At 44.3% G+C, this 18,357-nt stretch overlaps 2 protein-coding genes across 5 annotated transcripts in view; one reads left to right on the top strand and one right to left on the bottom strand.

The window, feature by feature from the left end:
- Window positions 1-14,586, bottom strand: part of RHOA (ras homolog family member A) — a 56,411-nt gene extending 41,825 nt beyond the window's left edge. Inside the window, exons 1-2 of one of the 2 annotated variants that reach the window (XM_040628815.1) lie at window positions 14,394-14,586; window positions 9,942-10,019 (exon numbers count right to left, since the gene is read on the bottom strand). The gene's annotated coding sequence lies outside the window, so the exon portion shown is untranslated. The remainder of the gene's footprint in view (window positions 1-9,941; window positions 10,020-14,393) is intronic. The other variant, XM_040628816.1, reaches the window with a different exon arrangement.
- Window positions 14,587-14,759: 173 nt separating this feature from the next.
- TCTA (T cell leukemia translocation altered) lies at window positions 14,760-18,076 on the top strand. 3 transcript variants are annotated; one of them, XR_571716.2, is made up of 4 exons: window positions 14,760-15,217; window positions 15,492-15,594; window positions 16,702-16,842; window positions 17,218-18,076. XR_571716.2 is itself a non-coding variant. In XM_008703787.2 (3 exons), the coding sequence occupies exons 1-3, from the start codon at window positions 14,995-14,997 to the stop codon at window positions 16,742-16,744; spliced, it is 369 nt and encodes a 122-aa protein (XP_008702009.1). In that variant the 5' UTR covers window positions 14,760-14,994; the 3' UTR covers window positions 16,745-18,076. The 3 variants fall into 3 exon arrangements, 2 of the variants coding, with proteins under 2 accessions (XP_008702009.1, XP_008702010.1); XM_008703787.2 differs by having other exon boundaries at window positions 16,702-18,076; XM_008703788.2 differs by having other exon boundaries at window positions 14,762-15,217; window positions 15,540-15,594; window positions 16,702-18,076.
- Window positions 18,077-18,357: the final 281 nt, after the last annotated feature.

The raw sequence follows: 18,357 nt of genomic DNA, 5'->3' as shown, positions 1-18,357 counted from the left end.
AAAATCCATGCTTGGGTGAGAAAGAGGTGCAGCCTATGACAAGACACAGGAGACAGAAAACCCTGTAAATCAGGCTCAGAAATATAAAATGGGGAGCAAGAGAAGTGCCATTCTGGCCAGTCCTAAAGCACGCCAACATACTCCACAGATAGAACTCAAAAACTCTTTCCCTTAGGAGGAAAGACCTCAATTATTACACAGGGAAGCTTAAGTCTCAGATACTGCAAGACAGGAAAAAGACATCCACTACAGAAACAAAACAAAATTTAAAGCTTAAGAAAGCAAGCTTCAGTTATTTAGAACACAATGATACTATTTCAGTGGTTTAAGATCTCAATTTTCCCACATGAGCCATACTGTACCTAAACACACATGAATCCCATAAAAACTTAAAAGACGCCCTACAATGCATTCTCTGGAAGCAAAGCTATTAGAATTATGAAACTGAAAATAACGGTCAAAACACAGCCTTTTCTCCACTCAGTCCTAAAAGTAACAACCAAATTAGACCCAAATTTTTGTTCAAACAATAAACCTGGTTTAAAGTGTAGATTTTCACAGGCACTCCCTTCTCTAATACCTTCCATTCTACTGCTTTTGTCCTTTGTTAGAGTACACATGTAAAATGAATAGAATACACAGTACTTCATTAAGTCAAAGAAAATCACTACATTGAAACTGTTTCAGAGCAGTGAGCAGAAACCTGTCCTATCAACTCCAGGTTCACCCACAGCGGGTCTGTGCCTGGCACACACCATTAAACACCGGGAAATTAAATTGAAAACAGAAAGCCATTTATTTTATCTGCAGACAACATAGGAGACCTCTAGCAAAAAGGCTCAAACCATCTGTCCATTTGTTCATAATGCCCTTGAGCCTGGTATTGTCGTTATTTTGCCATCTTGATCAAGCAGCTGTCAAGGGTCGATGTCAGTTCAAGGGCCCTTAGATACGAAGAGCACCAGGCCTAAAACACATAAAGGCAAGCAGAGGAGAAGCCCACAAAGCCTGTAATATAAGGCCAAACGAGAACAACCCCAGGTTTAAATTCTTCTTTGGGGCTAGAGGAAAGAAACACTTCCTTCTGGCGTCCTACGTTAAGCACATCTTATCATTTACTTCAAAATGTAAATATTCCAGGGTTAACCTTAAATGGATGGGCAGAATCAGGACTTGACTTTGTGCAGCCTAATTCTCCACTTACATTGCCCACAAGACAATGCTTGTCTGGAGAACTGCCATACAGAGAAGAATAAACCAGGAGGTAGCTCCAGTGAGCTGCCTAGGTGTTTCAGCAACGACAATACACAGCCAGAAACCCTGCATTCTGGCACAAACATCTCTATTCCTCTCAAGGCTCCACAATTAGCAGATGAAAACTCTTCAGGATGAGGCCTCAATCTATTTAAAAATCTTTTTTTTTTAATTAAGGTTAAATATACATAATATAAAGTTCACTCTTTTAAAGTGTACAGTTCAGTGATATTTAGCACATTCACAATGTTGCACAACAACCAAGTCTATCTAGTTCCAAAATAGTTTCATTACCACAAAAGAAAGCCCCATACCTATTAAGCAGTTGGTCTTCAGTTTCCCCTCTCCTAGCACCTGGCGACCACCAAATTTGCTTTGTGTCTCTATAGATTTACTATTCTAGATATTTCATATACATGAAATCATACAATATGTGACCTGTGACCTTCTGTGTTTGGCTTCTTTCATTTAGCATAACACTTTTTAAAAAATTTTTTTTAAGATTTTACTTATTTATTTGACACAGTGAGAGAGCACACAAGCAGGGAGAGCAGCAGGCAGGGGGAGAGGGAGAAGCAGGCTCCGCACTGAGCAGGGAGCTCTAAGAGGGGCTCAATCCCAGGACCCCGGGATCAGACCTCAGCCTAAGGCAGACACTTAACGGACTGAGCCACCCAGAAGCCCCTAGCACAACACTTTTAAAGTTCATCCCTTTTGTAGCAGGGACTTCATCTTTTTAAACAGCTGAATAATATTCTATTCTATGTACATAACCACATTTATTTATCCACTCATCTGCTGGTGGACATTTGGATTGTTTCCACCTTTTGGCTATATGAATAGTGATGCTATGAACATTTATACGCAAGCATTTGTCTGAGTACCTGTTTTCAATTCTTCTGAGTATAGATCTAGGAATGGAATTGCTGGGTTCCAAATTAACTCTCTATAATATAAACTATATGAGGAACTGCCAAACTATTTTCCACAGTGTATGCTATTAAATATCTTGCCGTATAATCACCCAGACCTACTGTTACGGAGAAAGAATAACATCCTTAACACTGTGATGTGCAACAGTATGTATCTAAAAAAAGGAAAAATATGTAACATATAGACACAGTATCTCTAGAAGGATACACAGGAAACAGTTACAAGGTTTTCTCTAAAGGAGGACTTTGGGAGCCTAAAATGGGAGAAAGGCTTACTTTTCATGCATACCCCTTTTGCACTGTTTCATACACATGCTTCATCAACTTCCCTGCTCTAATATAATAAAAAAAAATTTTTTTAGGGGCACCTGGGTCGGTTAAGCATCTGCCTTCAGCTCAGGTCATGATCCCAGGGTCCTGGAATCAAGTCCCCCATCAGGCTCCTTGATGGGCAGGGAGTCTGCTTCTCCCTCTGCCTGCCACTCCCCCTGCTTGTGCTCTCCTTCACTCTCACTCACTCCCCTCTCTGTCAAATAAATTTAAAAAATCTTAAAAAAAAAAAAAAATCAAGGGGTGCCTGGGTGGCTCAGTCAGTTAAGCATCTGCTTTCAAGCTCAGGGTCCTGGGACTGATCCCCAAGTCCGGCTCCCAGCTTAGCAGGGAGCCGCCTTCTCCCTCTCCCCATGCTTGTGTGATCTTTCACACCTCTCTCTTGCTCTCTCTCTCAAATAAATAAAATTTAAAAATATAAAAATTAAAAAAATTAAAAAAATTTAAAAATTAAAAATTAAAAAATAATAATTAAAAAATTAAAAATTAAAAAAAATTTTTTTATTTTTAAAAGTAATCTTGGGGCATGTGGGTGGCTCAGTTTAGCATCTGCCTTTGGATCTAGCCCCACACTGGGAATTCCTGCTCAGCAGGCAGTCAGCTTCTCTCTCTCTCCCTCTGCCCCTCCCCACTGCTCCTTCTCTCTCTCTCCCTTTCTCTAAAATAAATAAAAATCTTAAAAAAAAAAAAGGTAATCTCTACACGTGGGGCTCAAGCTCACAACCCCAAGATCAAGAGTTGAATGTTCATGGGGTGCCTGGGTGGCACAGCAGTTAAGCGTCTGCCTTCGGCTCAGGGCATGATCCCAGCGTTATGGGATCAAGCCCCACATCAGGCTCCTCCTCTATGAGCCTGCTTCTTCCTCTCCCACTCCCCCTGCTTGTGCTCCCTCTCTCGCTGGCTGTCTCTGTCAAATAAATAAGTAAAATCCTTAAAAAAAAAAAAAAAAAAGAGTTGAATGTTCCAACTAACCCAGCCAGGTGCCCCAATAAAATATTTTTAAAGCCCCAAAGGAAGCAATACAATGAGAGAGGACTATGCTCTGGAATAAGAATACACATTTTTTTTTAAAAAGTAAACTCCACCCCCAACGTGGAGCTTGAATTCACAACCCCAAGATCAAAAATCACCTGCTCTACCAACTGAGCCAGCCAGGCACTCCCATCTTTTATTATAAACTTTTTTCTTTCTTTAAGATTTTATTTATTTATTTGAGAGAGAGAGAGAAAGCACGAGCAGGGGGAGGAGCAGATGGAGAGGGACAAGCAGACTCTGCGCTGAGTCCGGGCCCCTACATGACCCTGAGATTATGACCTGAGAGGAAACTAAGAGAGAGCTGCTTAACTGATTGAACTACCCAGACACCCCTTCTCTTTTTTTATTGCGGTAAAATACACATAATATAAGCAGCTAACTATGGATTTCAGCTCAGGTCTTGATCTCAGGGTCTGTGAGTTCAAGTCCATGTTCAAGCCTGGTACTGGGCCCCATGCTGGGTGTGGAGCCTACTTAAAAAAGAAAACTTTGGGCACTTGGCTGGCTCAGTTGGTAGAGCGTGCAACTCTTGACCTCGGAGTTGTGTGTTCAAGCCCCACTCAGGATGTAGAGATTACTTAAAAATAAAATTTTAAAGTATATTTATTTAAAAAAACAAAAACAAAAACTTTAAAGCTTTCAAAGAAATCTTTTGTATATTGATTGGGTGGCAATTACACGTGTACGTATGTACCAAAACTTGTCTCTTAAATAGATGCATTTTACTATGTGTAAATTTATATCTAAACAAAGGTGATTAGGAAAAAAAAAACAAAAAACAAAAAAACCCCACAAAAAACAGAAACAAAAAAACCCTCCCAAACTGACTCCAATTTTGAGACTTGGATCCCAAGTTTGGGATATACCGAGTTTGGGAGCTACTGTTCCCAAGCATAAGAGCCCTGCTGTATTTCCCTAAGAATTACATCTTAGGATGCTATCCCCCCCTTTCCTCCCCCCAAAAATCTCTTCCACATTGGGGTGCCTTGCTGGCTCAGTCAATAAAGCATGCAACTCCTGATCTCGGGGTTGTGAGTTCAAGCCCCACACTGGGTGCAGAATATTAAAACAAAACAAAACAAAACAAAACAAAAAAACCAACCAACCAAACAAAACACTTAAAATAACAATTTCTTCCACGTTCAATTAGTGTGATTATTGGAAGTACTACAAACCGTGGCCTGAATAGTGAAAGTTAAAGGGCTGCACATCTGGCACTGGAGCTAAGTGCTTCTCTCTCACTGAACTCTCATAGCACTCCGATACTAACCCTATATACATACTAAGATATATAGATACACACCTCTACAGAAGAGGAAACTGAGCTTCAAAGGGGTCATATTACTGTCCAGAGTCGTAAAGTGTAAGAACTAGGGGCACCTGGCTGGTTCAGCTGGTAGAGTATGTGACTCTTGATCTCAGGGTTATGAGTTCGAGCCCCATGCTGGGGGCAGAGTTTACTTTAAAAAAAAAAAAAAAGTGTTAAGAACTAGTACTTAACTGTCACAGCATCTCTCCAGACCCATGTTCTTACCCAACATATTCTACTGCCTTCCTTTTCTGAACTTAAGACCTTCAAGAGATAAACAGGAATTTCCTTCCAAGTAACTAGAAAAGCTAAAGAGACTTCATCCAGAAAAGAACTTTTCCACAAAAAATTAAATGCAGTATTTCCAACAAAACTGCCAAATCATGTAATAAAATTATCTCCTGGCAAAAACTGTATAGCTACAGTATTAAATATCCACCTTAAATATACTTCCTTAGGCTCTCAAAACCTAAATACCGAAAAACACAGTTACATAAAAGTACACCAGAAAAGTGACATAGCATTTGCTCTATGGATTCATGAGAGAGACATTAAGTGACCAACTGCTCTGCACCAGAGAGACTTGGACACAATGAGAAAAAGGTAAAAATATATATAAAAGCAAAAGTAGAATTCTCAACCATATGCTTAAAGTCTAAACAATTTTTGAAAGTAACAGAATTAAATCTCTGTGTTTTAAAATAGCTACGAGCTGGGCGCCTGGGTGGCTCAATTGGTTAAGTGACTGCTTTAGGCTCAAGTCATGATCTCATGGTCCTGCAACTGAGCCCCACATCAGGGTCCCTGCTCAGTGGGGACCCTGCTTCTCCTTCTCCTGCTACCCCTGCTTGTGTTCTTGTGCTCTCTGTCAAATAAATAAATCTTAAAAACAAAACACCAAAAAAACATTTTCCCATACGTTTTAGAAATTTGTTTTAGGTACACCTGGCTGGCTCAGTTGGAAAAGCATGTGACTCTTGATCTCAGGGTCATAAATATGAGCCCCATGATGGACGTAGAGATTACTTAAATAAATAAAACTTGAAAAAAAATAGTTTTAGTGACTATGGCCAGGATGCAGCATTACTAAAATTGGAAAACTTAATTAATGAAAAATCTAACTTCTAAAGAATAAGCCTAAAAGATAAATGAAGTGTGCACATAGCAGGTACATGATAAATAAATGGCTTCATGATTGAACCCTCTTAAGCCGCAGCTCAACACACGTGTACGAGTTAGCACGGGTTAGAAATTGTCCAAGAATCCTTTACTTATAAAAGGTAGTCTCAGCAGAAAAAAATCTTCACCCCACCATCTACTTTTCTGTCCACCTGTTGGAGGGTGCCATCTCTACCGCTAAAGAGTGGAACTAAATGACCCCAGAATTAAATAAAGGCAGAATCCTTACTACAACCCAAGAATGAATCAAGACAATTTGTGATTTATAGTCTCATGTTATCAAACTATTATTTATAATGTCAAGCAACATTTATAAAAATGATGGCAAAATCCTAGGACCTAAGTGCCAACATACTAACTCCTACAGTTAACCAAAAGACAAGAAAATGCAAACACCAAACATGTGCTTCTCCTGATTCAGTCAGGTGGCAGTAAAGAAATTCACATAACTTTTTGCTTTCTACCAATAAAATCCCTGTCACTCTGAAAGCAAATGGTCACTATATAAATACAATCCACTAATAACCTGAAAGCAAAATATCCTTAAAGAATCTATTAGAGTCAGAACAAGTATTTCCACCAAGGGAGAAAACTAGTATGCACTGAGCATTGTGCTCTTCATTATTATTTCATCTAAAATTCCTATAAAATGGGGGCACCTGGATGGGTCTGTCAGTTAAGCGTCTGACTCTTGATCTCAGCTCAGGTCTTAATCCTAGGGTCTTGAGTTCAAGCCCTGCATTGGGCTCCACGCTGGGTGTGGAGCCTACTTAAAAAAAAAAAAAAATTCCACAAAACTCCTATAAAATGAATGTAATCTTCATTTTATAAACTGGTCCCAAGGCTCACAGAAATGATCTGGTTTGGGGTGCCTGGGTGGTTCAGTTGTTAAGCGTCTGCCTTCGGCTCAGGTCATGATCCCAGGGTCCTGGGATCGAGCCCGGCATTGGGCACCCTACTCAGCCGGAAGCCTGCTTCTCCCTCCCTGCCCCCCGCCCCCCCCACTTGTGTTCCCTCTCTCACTGTCTCTGTCAAATAAATAAATAAAATCTTAAATAAACAAATAAATAATCTGGTTAAAATATCTGTGTGTGTGTATATATGTACACACACACCTCTTCTACGCCAATATGTACACACACACCTCTCCTATGGCAGAACTTCTTTGTAATTACAGGGCCATCAGCATTTTTGGTAAAGAATCTGATAAGCATAACCTTCCTTCCTTTTGTTTTGTTTTTACATACAATAATGTAGAAATACACAATTGAGAAAACAACTTTGAAACATAGTCTCCCCTCTTACAGGGGAGGCCATCAATCAAACCACTCTAATGCATTACTCAAAGTACTTAAAGGAGAAGGGGCGCTGGGCTAGTTGTCTTCCTATCTTGCCACGGATCAGAGATTCAGGAAGCCACATCTTTCAATTTATGAGCAAAACCTATGAGCACTCCTTTACAATATACTGTGAATCCCTTCACTTCCATGTTACCATTCTTGTCCAAGCTACTATCATCTGTCACTAGATTTAAAGAGCCTCCAATAGGGGTGCCTGGGTAGCACAGTTAAGCATCTGACTCTTGGTTTCACCTCAGGTCATGATCTCAGGGTCGTGAGATGGACCCCGCATCAGGCTCCACGCTCAGTACAAAGTCTGCTTGAGATTCTCTCTCCCTCTCCCATCCAACTGTGCGTGAGAGCACGCACTCTCTCTCTCTAATAAATAAATAGCTTCCACCAGAGCTCCCTGCTTCCATTTTTGCCACCCTACAGTTTATTCTCCATACACGAGCTAAAAATATAAATAAATCAGATCACACTACTCCCATTATAAAAACCCTTTAATAGCTTTCCAACACAATCTGAATAAACTCTAAATTCCCAGTTCCTACAACATCTGGCCCCTGCCTACCTGTTAAGACTTTATTTCTTCCTCTCTTCCCACTTGTTCTTTAGGTTCCAACCATTCAAGTTTTTTTGCTGTTCCCTAAAAAAAGGCAAGCCCATCCCTTACCTATCATCAGACTTCCCTACTATAACAGTAACTCTGAAAGCAGGACTATTAATATTTTTGTGATTATTAACACCTGATGTGCTTTCTACTTTCTTGTCAACAATATTGAGAAAAGTAGGTAAGATTCAAAATCAACAAACTTTTTAGTTCCAAACCAACTGTTCATATTTTTAGGAATGAAGATATCCTAAAACGAACAACTTCTTAAGGGTAGGGACCTTTTCTTTTCTTTTTTTTTTTTTTTTTTAAAGATTTTATTTATTTATTCAACAGAGATAGAGACAGCCAGTGAGAGAGGGAACACAAGCAGGGGGAGTGGGAGAGGAAGAAGCAGGCTCATAGCAGAGGAGCCTGATGTGGGGCTCGATCCCATAACGCCGGGATCACGCCCTGAGCCGAAGGCAGATGCTTAACCGCTGTGCCACCCAGGCGCCCTTTTTTTTTTTTTTTAAATGTGAGACTTACAGTTTATTTTCTTAAGTAAGCCCTATGCCCAAAGTGGGGCGTGATTTCATGACCCCAAGATCAAGAGTAGCACACTCTACCAACTGAGCCAGCCAGACACCTGGAAAGCAAGGACCTTTTTCTTCACATTGTCCCAGAACAGCATCTGACATACAGTAGCTATTCAGTAACTACTTGTTCAATGAATTAATGACAAAACCACAACCTAGCTTGGCCATTCTTTCTACCATGACATGGAGGAGTTCAAAGCCAACCAAAACCACTACCATTATATGCCTTCACTGCCAGGTAGCCCATCTCACCAAAAAATATTCATCCTCTTCACAGCTCACTTCTCCATATACAGAGTTCCCTCAGACCCAAAGAGAACTAGGAAAGGTGATTAAAAAGTACTAGACCAAGATATTTATCATGGTATCAATTAAGATACTTCCATTTCCTTTATTTGTAATTAGTTTAAATATTTAAACAACTCCTGGACAGGCTATTACACCAGCTGTTAATATTGCTCCCACCTAAGCCAATATGTCTCTGACCCCCTCTGGTAAGAGGAAAGACTGTCCTCTGATCTTCTTTCTCTAACTGGCTCATTTGTTATTGATAATTTGATATACCCAAAGCACAAGCTCTGGATAAACTATATTACAACCAAACTATTGAAAAAATGAAAGCTTAAAGATGAAAAACAGAAGGAGTAAGATGGGAATGGCCCAGAAGTAAAAGAATATGTGTGTAACACAGGGAGTCCAGTCCATCTCCTTAGGAAATATATCCTCATCTAAAAAAGAAATATCTTGGGAGGCCTGGGTGGCTTAGTTGGTTAAGCATCTCCCTTAGCTCAGGTCATGACTCCAGTCCTGGGATCAAGTCCCGCATTGGGCTCCTTGCTCAGCAGTAAGCCTATTTCTCCTCATGCTTGTGCTCTCTCTCTCAACCTGACAAATAAATAAAATCTTTCAATAAAATAAGAAAAAAGGAAATATCTTAGGGTGCCTGGGTGGCTCAATTGGTTGAGCGTCTGACTCCTGGTTTCAGCTCAGGTCATTGTCTCAGGTCATCATCTTGAGGTTGTGGGATCAAAACTCGTGTCAGGCTCTGTGTTGGGCATGGAGCCTGCTTGGGGTGTTCTCTCTCCCTCTGCTCCTCCCCCCCCCCATCAAGAAAGGAAAGGAAAGGAAAGGAAAGGAAAGGAAAGGAAAGGAAGATCACTTAGAAGTAAAAAGGGAAATTAGAAGAGTACCTTATGGAGACATAAGAAAATAAGACCAGAGAGCTTGGTATGGAATAAGATAAAGAATTCAAGATTGGTGAAGAGACTCATTAACAATAATGCACTCACATTTCCCTAGAACTTAACGTTAATATACAATAATCTGTCTTCCATGGGAAAAGGGGAGTAAAAGAGGTTTCTACTTACATACCTTACGAATGTGCTGCAAGACCCACAGCCTGTGTGGCAGAAGTTCTACAAGTGCCTTGAACTTCTCAAATGAAAGGCACTATAAAAATATAAAAATATCAGGAATTATGTCCATTCATTTTACAAGGAAAAAACAAAACAAAACACAGGATGTAAACAGGCTTGCCCAAAGTTCCGTTAAGTAATTTAGAATCCAGGAGAGCAAAAAAGTGTAGAATTTAATCTTTGATTGATATACCACCAAATTAATCACATTTATACAAGTCTTAACCTCCTTCAGTTAATAAAATGCTCACAATCAACATTATCTCGTGAATATTATAATACTGCCCTTTTAAAAGCAAAAATCAAAAGCAAATGAATCCTTTGCAAATTAATTTTCCAACATTATAAAGATTTTCAAACACATAGCAAAGTTAAAAGAATCTTACCATGAACACCTCTAATCCTACCACCTAGACTACCATGAACATTTGAATAACTTGCTCTATCTAATTACACATTCTTCTTAATATGGCATTACAGAGAAATTACAGGCTGAAAGGCAACTGTCAGAAAATCAATGGCTTCAAAAAATCAGGGTGAAGTCCTTAGGTCAAGGAAAATATTAGGAAATCTTTCTGATATTTTTGTCAGAAATGATCAATATTAGCTTACTACTTGGGACACAGTCAGGTTAAGCATCTGCCTTGGGCTCAGGTCATGATCACATCATCCTGGGATCAAGTCCTACATCAGGTCCCTTGCTCAACAGGGAGTCTGCTTCTCCCTCTGCCTGCCCCTCCCCCTGCTTGTGCTCTTTCTCTGATAAATTAAATATTAAATAAATATATATATATATATTAGTTTACTATTTGAAGTCAGAATGGATTCAGATCTACTCCTACTCTTGGGGAGTGATTCTAGTTATTTAATATCAGATCGTATCATTCTCCTGCTAACAAACATCTAATAAGGGGTGTCTGGGTGGCTCAGTCGATTAAACATCTGCCTTCAGCTCAGGTCATGATCCCAGGGTCCTGGGTTCAAGTCCTGGGATCAAGCCCCGCATCACGTCGGGCTCTCTGCTCAGCGAGGAGCCTGCTTCGCCCTCTCTCTGCCGCTCCCCATGCTTGTGTGCTCTCTCGCAAATAAATAAAATCTTTAAAAAAAAAAATCTAATGATTTCTCATTTCAGAACAAACCCAAAGGACTTCCCATTTCCTAAAGGCCCTACATGATCTGGTCCCTACCCACCTCTCTCATTTTACCTTCCACTTCTCCCTTTACTCCACTCCAAACAGTTCAGTTGCTTATGTTCTCCTCTTTCCCTTCACCTGAATAGTAAGATACTAGTATAAACATGCTTAAACATATTTACTTTACCCACGCTCTTCATTTAAAAAAAAAAAAAGCTCAATTTGGGACAAACTGCAAACTGGCTGCAATGTAACAGAGTGTATCTCATATTTTGATCATTATTAACTACAAAATGTTAACCAGGATCATCTGGAGGAAGCACCAATAAATTCAGACCAACACCCAGAATGAGCAGCTTCAATGCCTATCTGATTTTCTGTCACATGACTACCATAATTATGAGTATACAAGGCCTTCACTTAATACTACAGCACCACAGATTAAAAATGAGTCATTTGAAATAGAAACACTTGAAATAGGAATTTTACAGTAATTACGAACTTTAAACTGTCTTGGAAATTTTAATTTATTAATCTCCTAAGTACTTAGCAGTGAGCATATCCCCAAAGAGCACGTTAACACGTTTAAAATTTAGTTACATTTAAAGTGAAGGTGCAGGCAAACTAGGTTCCACTGGCCAGGGATAAAGGGATAAACTTAAGAGGTAAGGGAAGGTAAAATAACTTTCAGGTACCTTTTACAAGTACAAATGTATGTGATTAAAATTCAGTGATTATGTACCATTTATCATTATCACTAGTGCAATTAAACCCAAAGTGCTGTCTATAGAAGCTCAGCAAGCCCAAATTAGTTCTTTTCGAAGTTGAAGTATCAGTCTTTCTTCTGACAGAGTTAACATAAATCTCTCAGCTCTAGGACAACTAAGTCCCAAAGTAGCAACTCCTCCTCCTGTCACTGCTTGAACTCTACTCCATGGACAGGAAACACCTCAAGATCTACCTGTTTTCACTCTCCTAGTAAGAATCAGGACAACGAGAACACTCTACTACCACCACACACATATACACAGGGAACTATGTACTTGATATGCGCAGTTTCTCTCCATTTCACCTCAAATCAATAGGCAAAAGAGCCCTCAGTCACATGGTAACATCTTGGCCTGACCTAATTAAGTTGGATTTGGAACAGGGGAGTCTGGGCCTCCCTTTGGAAGAAGTTCTTCCCCCAAGAAGACCCAAACACCCAGGGGCCCCAGCTGGTGCAGTCAGTTAAGCATCTGACTCTCTGTTTTGGCTCAGATCATGATCTTGGGGTCGTGGGACTGGGCCCGGAGTTGGCCCGAGCTCAGGGAGGAGTCTGCTATGGTTTCTCTCTCCCTCTCCCTCAACCCCTCCCCACACTCACACACGCGTGTGCGCGTGCTCTCTCTCTCTCTCTAATGGATAAATAAATCTTACAATAGAAAAAAAAAAGAACCCAAACACCTAAAGCTAAAACTAGGCCAACCAAGGACCCTGTATATTTATTTATGTATTTCAATCAACTTCTGCAGGACCATCCAGTTTCAGGGAGGCTAATGTTGTGAAGCTAAAGAACTGAAATTTGTTTAGAAAATGAATTTTTCAGATTCTCACAACATATATAAAATCAGTAACACATAAAAGGAAAAAAAACACTGGAAATAAGTTACGTTCCGAATTTTACCTAACTCTAAGCAAGCTGTTTGAGAGCACAAGGAGAATACAGTAAGAGAAAATGGTTCTGGCCTGCACCTGACTGGACAAATAACCTTAGGAAATTTACATAAGTCTCTGGGACTCAGTTTCCTCATCTACAAATGGGGTTGAACCATATTAAGTCCTGAAGATTCCTTTTGGGTCTAAAATCCTGGATCTACGAAAAAGCTGGTGGATTCCTATTCTCTTCTTCCATCTAGTACAGATTTTTATGAGAACAGAAGCCATAACTCTAGGAGTAGACTCTGACTTACAAAGCAAGTTTTCTTCTATTTTGTTGGGTTCCTCAAGAGCCACCACTGCTCTACAAAAGTAGATGGAACTACTCTCCGGACAACTTATCAAGAGATCTTTAAGTAAGTTACCCTTCACAATTAAGAATTAGTCTTGTATTTTCAGGCCAAGCAATGTCACTTGTGCCCAATGCTCGTACCAGTATCTCTACCAACTTAGCCATACCTAAAGTGACAATCATGCAATGGTATATACATGTTACACATTTGGGTATCTGACACTAAGTGACTGAAAAATTCTCACCAAATTTAACATTTTTAAGAATTTTTTAAAAGTATTTTTTCCCTTCAAATCTGGCAGGGAGGACTATAATCTGACCGCACACCTGCAAGAAACATTTACTTCAAACACAAACTTAAAAATAACACAAAAAGAAGGAAACAAGTCGCCAATACTGGTAAAAATTTTAAATCAGGACCATTAAAAAACACAAGTGAAACCAACTCAGGCAAAAAGGATGCCAATTTTCCACCATAAACTACTAAACATTCTTTTGACCAAATCGGAGTGCAAACAGTGCTATTTAATAAAGACGGGTTGTAACTGGGTTCAATCGGTAACGAAGGACAGCTGTTTAGATGATTCCTATCAAGGCAGTAACTTAAACTAAGCAAAATTGCAAATTAATACTCTATTTCGATGCAACACAGTTTAAATCATGAAAAAAATGTTTTCAACTGGAAAATTCCCTTTTCAATACCCAAGAATCCTAAGCCATAAGATTTCAACAGTACTTTACTTACACAATCTCCGAGAATACTGCATTTAAAAAGAAAATCTACCCAAAACATAACTGGACTTCACCCTGTATAAAACGGTGATTCATGTTTCATATTCAATGTAAAAGCCAAGATGGAGTTGTAAAGAGTTTTTCTTTCCCATTTCAACTCCCCGACAGCCACGCGCGCTTCGCCGGGGCCGGCTGCACGGCGCGGTGCCCGGGCCCGGCTCGAAGCCCCCGCCCTGCCCGGCACAGCCGTGAGAGAGGAAGAGCCGGGGACCGCGGGCGGGCGGCTTGGGCTCCACCAGGCCTGGCCGGGCGGGGGAAGGGGCGCGGGAGGCCGCGGGGCGCGCTTCCGGGGACTGCGCGGGCGGGGCCGCCGCTTTGGGGAGCGGGGCCCGGGCCGGGAGGCAGGGGCAGAGGCCGGGACCCAGGGGCAGCCGGCTGAGAGCAGCAGGTGGGGCGCGGCCGCGGCGGGGCGGCGGGCCGGCGGGCGGCCGGAAGAGTGCCGGGCGGGCGGGCCCGGGGCGCCGCGGCGCCAGGAGGGAACCCTCTCGCTCACCTCAGGCGACGACTCGCAGTCCGGCCTCTCTGCGCCGAGGACGCCTGTCCGCGAGTCGCAAGCTCGGAGACGGGCGGGTGGCTGAGGAGACGGCAGCAGACTAACGAGAGAACCGACCGAGGACGGCGGGCGGCGGGCGGGGAGCGCGAGCGAGCGAGGGCGGTCGGCGGCGGGAGGGCGGGGAGCGACGTGCGCGCCCCCGTGTGCCAGCGGGCTCGAGCCAGCCCCAGCCGCGGCCTCGCGCGCGCGCGCGCACTCACAGCTCAGCCACGATTGCTCAGGAGCGCGTCCACGCCCTAACAGCAAGGCGCTTAACCAATCACTGTAGCCGCGTGGGGCATCACGGGAACTCCGGGGCTATAAAAGACCCGGTTGCTATTTTATGCTCCTCGACTCACTCATCCTTTAAGTAAGCAGGGTGGGGCTAGTGCGCGTGCGCGGTTTTAGTACTCCGCCCCAAACTGCCAACTCTTCGCGCAAGCGAAGTAGGCCCGCCTTGCCTGGTTTACGCGTGCGCACTAACGGGCCTGGCCCCGGAAGACCAGACGCCTGCGCAGTGGGGACTACAGTGACAGTCCCCGGGGTGGGGCATGGACCAGTCATGGCGGAGCCTTGGTCTGGGCAGTCCTTACAGGCTCTGCCGACTACGGTGCTGGGCGCGCTGGGCACCCTGGGCAGCGAGTTCCTGCGGGAGTGGGAGGCGCAGGACATGCGCGTGACTCTCTTCAAGCTGCTGCTACTGTGGTTGGTGTTAAGTCTCCTGGGCATCCAGCTGGCGTGGGGGTTCTACGGGAGCACGGTGACAGGGCTGTATCACCGCCCAGGTGAGGCTCCCCACCCCCACCGGACTGTACCATTGGGCTCCCCGGAACCCCGTAGACTCCCACTGATCCCCTAAGAACCTTATCACTACTTAACGCTGTACCCTGACCCATGCCAAGATACCATTTCATGCCAGAAACCCCGGTCCACCCATTACATTTTCATTGTTCCCTTGAACCTCCATCAGACACTACTATAGTCCCTTTAGGGCCCCCACGAGACTCCACCAGACAACACCACTGGCCTCTAACCTGACCTGGGCTGATACCTGCTCAGATCCCCACCCCCAGCCTGCTGCAGCTCTGGATGTGTTCCTGCCCCCAGGTCTGGGCGGCCAGAACGGATCCACACCTGATGGCTCCACGCATTTCACTTCGTGGTGAGTAAATCTGTGCCCATGGCAACCCCATGCTTGGCAGGCAGAGGACACGCCTGTGCTGGGACCAGGGAAAGGGGCAAGAAGTTCTCAGGGCAGGAGTCCACCAGTTTAGTGGCCTTTGCAGAAAGCTCCAAGGCCTGCAAGTAGAACTCAGGCTTCAAGTGACACCAATTTCTGAACAGCCCGTCAATAGGCTGTTCAGCAACCTGTGAGGCTGGTGGTGATTTCAGAGTTGAAGTGGCAAGTCTGTTGGATTCCACTCTACTGCAAGCCCCTCAATTAAGAAGGCAGGAGCCTCTGTCCTTATTGCACTGACTGGCCTCATCTGGGTCAGCCTCCTCATTTCTAAAACATCAAATCACTAATCACAGCATTCACTCAACTAATCTCTGAGCTCCTACCATATGACAGAGGCCACACTAGGTCCAGAGAACAAGAACTGAGTCCCTGTTTACAGGGGGAGCCAGAGATTTAAAAGGGAGGGCAGCAAAAAAATTAAAAAAAAAAAAAAAAGGGAAGAGCAGCAGAGCAGAGGGTGAGGGCAGTCAGAGTTTTCTCCCCAAACAGCTAAGCTGAGGGCAAAGGCTAGGGAGTGGTCAAGTGTACCAGGCTGAGAATGGATAGCACAAGAGCCAGGGCAAGAACAAGAGTGTCATGTTGGAAGACTAGACAAGGCTGTGACACTGCAGCTCAAACATGAAGGCATGGAGGGACCATGAAACCCTATCCTAAATCTCAGGAAACTATTGAAGGACTCAGCCAGGCTATGGCCTGATCTAATTTGTCTTTGTAACTGCCTGCTTCATGGCAAGAAGATAAAGGGTCCAATAGAGAAGGCAAGAAGCCAGTTAGGAGGCCTGCCACTGCCCAGATCCTGGGCAACTGGGGAAAGACAGGAACACCATGATAAGGCGAGGAACCAGGAGGAAGAATTTGTCAACAGGATAAAGGTGGGGGACCCAGTGTGGGCTGTGGGAACTCAGTAGAGCGGTCTAGGTTGTAGTGTGGCCTTACTGAGCCCACCTCAGCCCCTAAAGGGCTAGAGAGAGCCAATCAGAGACTGTTGGGCTGCCGGTGGAATAACCCCTCTCTTCTCTCCATTTTTAGGGAAACAACAGCAAACGAACCTCTCAAAACCCACAGAGAATAAGGGAAGGCAGCAGAGGGATCTCCAGGGACATCACCGGGTCTGCTGGTTCTCACACTGGGTTCTGCTGCTGCCCAGACCCCAGAGACAACGGCCGGGAGGTCAGGGTTGGGGGCAGGGAGTACCCCAGTGCTTGCAGGCCTGGGCCTCCACTGCTCTTGGCCTTGCCTCCAGCAGCCCCAAGCATTGGGCCAGTAAAATTTGCCTCTACCTTGATCTGGGTGCCTTAAGGAGAAGGCATGCTCCTCCCTCCTCTCTCAGGGGTCAGCTCAGGAGAAGCCTCTGGGTTGGGGAGGCCAACAGTCCATTTTCTGCTCTGGCTTTTTCCTGTCCCTCTTGCCACCCCCCTGGGATGTGACCCCATAGAAATTTATCCTGAGAGGAAACTTGAGGTTGACCAGCTCTGGGATTTGTAAGAGAAGTCTGTTGACCCCTAAGCTCTAGGTCTCTTGACTTTGTTTTTGCTTTGTGGGCAGGGAGCCAGGGAATTCTGGATCGGACATGGCCTTTCACTCTGTAGTTACTTAGCCGGCCATTCAAGTGTAAGGCAGGGGGAGCTGGACCATCCGGACTTGGAGGCACCAAACACCCACCTCCCTGGCCCATCCAGAGCTTTCCAGGTATGAGCCAGGCTATGGAATGAGCCACCTCATTCATACTCCTCTCAGTCGTTCTTGTTGGGAAGCTGGGTACCTGAAAGAGACTGAGCCCCGGGGGGTGACCTTCCACCCCCACCGTTTTAAGTGCCCATGGGGTTGTACCCTGCCCCTTCATAGGGAGACAGTTAATGTGGAGTGGCGCTGCCCCACCATGCCCTGCAGCTTCATCACTTCCCATCTTGACCGGGAACCACAGGAGCTTCATCCTAAGAGGCCACAGGCTCCCCACTAGCACCATCTCAGCCCCCAAGAACCCTCAACCGGGAAGAGCCACAGGCCTGCCACCTACACAGTGGGCCAGGGGAGCTTCCAAAGGTGTGGGTGGCATGTGCCATTTCTGAAAGCAGCGTACCGCTAGAACCGCCTCGTTTCCTGAAGGCCGTACTCCTACCCGCTTCTGCTGGGCTACCTCAGTGTCCCGCCGCCTGCTTCCTCTATTAGAGGTCACATTTCCAACCAGCAGCCTTTGGCTAGGCCACCTTGGCAGCAGAGGTGCACTGGGAGTAGGACCACACTGCACTGATGGACGTGTACCTACTCCGGAGCTACCTTCTGGCTGGTAGGATGACGGTTTTGCAGCCCCAGCCCCACCCACTGACACCACCACACAGAATCAGGGTCTCACGTTTCACCCCAGGTTCAACTGAGGATGTGGCTTATTAAATGTGTAAGTGCATCAGCTGTGTGATTATTCAGACAGGACAAGGGTGTGCATGCACAGGGGAAACTGGAGAGGGAACATGGGGGGCTACTGCCCCTCAGCGCCCAGAATGCAACGACTTGCAGAGGTGGAGAGGTGATGCCAGCCCCCTGGAGGAGCAGTAGTGAGTGCCCGACAGGAAGGGGCTTTATCCTCATTAGTTTTTATAGACCTGCCCCTCTCAGGGGGAACCCACTCTGAGCCTGCCTCAGAGGCCAGGCAAACTGGCATTGGGCTGGCACCCCAGGAACCATGTG

Source organism: Ursus maritimus, unplaced genomic scaffold (genome assembly GCF_017311325.1).
Source record: "Ursus maritimus isolate PB19 unplaced genomic scaffold, ASM1731132v1 scaffold_14, whole genome shotgun sequence".
NCBI classification, from domain to species: domain Eukaryota; kingdom Metazoa; phylum Chordata; class Mammalia; order Carnivora; family Ursidae; genus Ursus; species Ursus maritimus.
The sequence above is the reverse complement of the archived record's forward strand: the minus strand, read 5'-3'. Positions and strand labels throughout refer to the sequence as shown.

Bases quoted from the DNA above. Each gene is read 5' to 3' on its own strand.
- TCTA (XM_008703787.2), top strand. From the start codon at position 14,995: ATGGCGGAGCCTTGGTCTGGGCAGTCCTTACAGGCTCTGCCGACTACG. The intron at 15,218-15,491 runs GTGAGGCTCCCC...ATACCTGCTCAG, and splicing joins AGGGCTGTATCACCGCCCAG to ATCCCCACCCCCAGCCTGCT. The intron at 15,595-16,701 runs GTGAGTAAATCT...CTCCATTTTTAG, and splicing joins TCCACGCATTTCACTTCGTG to GGAAACAACAGCAAACGAAC.